We start from the raw sequence: 2177 nt of genomic DNA on the forward strand, positions 1-2177 counted from the left end.
TTTTTTTTTTTGTGAGTTAGAATTGTGTTCTACATCCTTCTCCAGCTCTGTCCAGAACTGGAAATGTATGAATACTTTTAAGGTCAAATAGATTTTCTTCCTTTTGCTTCATGAATTGAGTTCTTGCTGTGATGTAGGTAAGCAGTTCTCTGATTATTAGACCCCAGTTTGAATTATTTAAAAATGTCATTGCTGTTGCTGTGAGATTAGTAGTGTAATTTTAATTTTGTTCCCTTGGTTTTGTGTACATCCTGGGCAAGAGAAAATGCCAGAGGACCGTCAAACTTGGTAGTTCACCCTTGAGCTGACCGTACCTTCCGTATCAGCATTTTCTATCTGTAGCCTTCTGAGGTTTCTCTAGGGAACATTGACTTATGAAATTCATCTTAAACATTTTGTTTGCTTTTTGTTTATACAATCAGATGCCACAAGCATTTTAAAAATGATTAAAAATTTAAAACCTTAAAAATAGGCATGTATTGCTGTAAACAGTATGAACTCCACAAAGAAAAGTCAGTCTTAGGTTTGTGTTCTTGACGGGATATAATCTACTTATAATTTTTTTAAAACCTACGTGAAAATAAATTATAATAGATTAGGTTAGAGGTAATACAAATATGACAGTTTCTATTTAAGCCTTGGAGAGAAATAAACAAGAAATAGCTGTGTTCATTTACTTGATGCTGAGCATAATGCTATTGTACCTAATGGTTATGTTCTTCTTCTGTGGTGCTATGGAAAGTGGCTGAGATTTTCCAGTTCAACCAAACACCAGTAGTTGAGACTACTTTTTTACAAAGGGATTTGCTAGAGAGAGACTGGGTTCCTAAGGGTCAACCAAGTCTGCAGTTGGCTAGTGTGCCCCTGTTGTTACGGGAAGGGCCATCTGGTATCATCTTAGATGTAGATGTAGTCAGTATCTAGTCCTGGTCAGAGAGGAGCTAACGGCTATTTTGGGAAGACAAAACTTTAACAAAATAAGAAAAAAAATGAGATCTAAGCTATATGGTACTTAATATTAGTGAAGTGGGAGATCATAGAAGGGAGAGAGTAGTGGAAGTGAAGAAGCCAGAAAGCCTTGGTTGGGGATCTGGGCCTTGATTGGGAGCATTTCTTGGTTCTTCTCTCTGTAGTTCATCCCAGCAGGCCAGAGTGTTGATATCCTGCCCACTCTCAACCATGCTTTTTTAATGCCCTTGAGATTTTATTTTCCAAGACTTTTTCAAAAAGTAGATAAAGCCCTTGAGTTCCTGGTATAGGGTTCTTAGAAAAAACTTCAGTGATATGAATACTTAAATATTAGTCCCTATATGCCCTTGGTGGTATTCCTTATGAATTTTTAAAACCTGAGGCTATCCAAAATTGTTTACTAAAAATTAGAAAACACAAAAGTAATTGTTTTATTATTTTTTGAAGATGGATTCTCTTTTGAAATCTGTCTTTGAGATCATTTCTGTGTCAACATAATTTTTCTGTGAAATGTTTGCTTTTTAAAAAATAACGGTTTTAGGTATGTTTCAGTTTGTTCCAAAAATTCTACAAAGCTTTCATTTTTTTATAGGAAAATAATAAAAAAGCGAAACACTTGGTGTTTGTCTTCTTTTAAACTTCCAAATTGTTTAGGCTCAGTCAGACTGTTTTGTCTTACTGTATCACAGCATTTTAAGCTTTTATCAACATTCATTACATTTAGCTGTTTGCAATAAATTTTATTGCATTCTTTTCTAGGAGTTGAATTGAATGGCAGAGAAATCTAAAGGACCTGTCCAATTGCCTATGCTAAGTTTGTGGGTAAGGGACTGTTTAAAGTCCAGCTGATGTGAGGTCTTATTTCACCTTGATACTGTATCTTCGCTGGCCAATCTCACTTCGCCTGTCTGCTAATTGGTTAATTCTCACCTGGCTGATGATAGTGTCACCTGTCGTTTTGCTATAGCAGCTATCTCTCTGGTGACCTCAAAGTTCCAAAACTCTATAATAGACCATTTTCTCTTTAAACTATAGTGATGAATCCAAACACAGCTTAAATTGTTTTATTTGCATTTTATTTATCTTAACTATTTTGAGAATTTAAACATGATCTCAGAAGCTTTCAGAGTAGGTTAATACCACTGCTATAGTATATTCAGAATCTGTTCTTCTCTGTCTTGTTCATGGGAGTGTTCAGCATTTTTATT

General features: G+C 35.0%; 1 protein-coding gene across 3 annotated transcripts in view; it reads left to right on the top strand.

Annotated features, from left to right (window-relative positions):
• VAV3 (vav guanine nucleotide exchange factor 3) overlaps nt 1-2177 on the top strand; it is a 444185-nt gene that overhangs the window by 54852 nt on the left and 387156 nt on the right. The window contains exon 1 of one of the 3 annotated variants that reach the window (XM_023742206.1): nt 1762-1791. The exons of the other annotated variants lie outside the window; for them this stretch is intronic. Coding sequence (XP_023597974.1) covers nt 1777-1791 — 15 coding nt within the window. The 5' untranslated portion in view covers nt 1762-1776. Of the gene's footprint in view, nt 1-1761; nt 1792-2177 lie in introns of those variants that run through there. 3 annotated transcript variants of the gene reach the window in all.

This window comes from Trichechus manatus, unplaced genomic scaffold (genome assembly GCF_000243295.1).
Source record: "Trichechus manatus latirostris isolate Lorelei unplaced genomic scaffold, TriManLat1.0 scaffold00204, whole genome shotgun sequence".
NCBI lineage: Eukaryota > Metazoa > Chordata > Mammalia > Sirenia > Trichechidae > Trichechus > Trichechus manatus.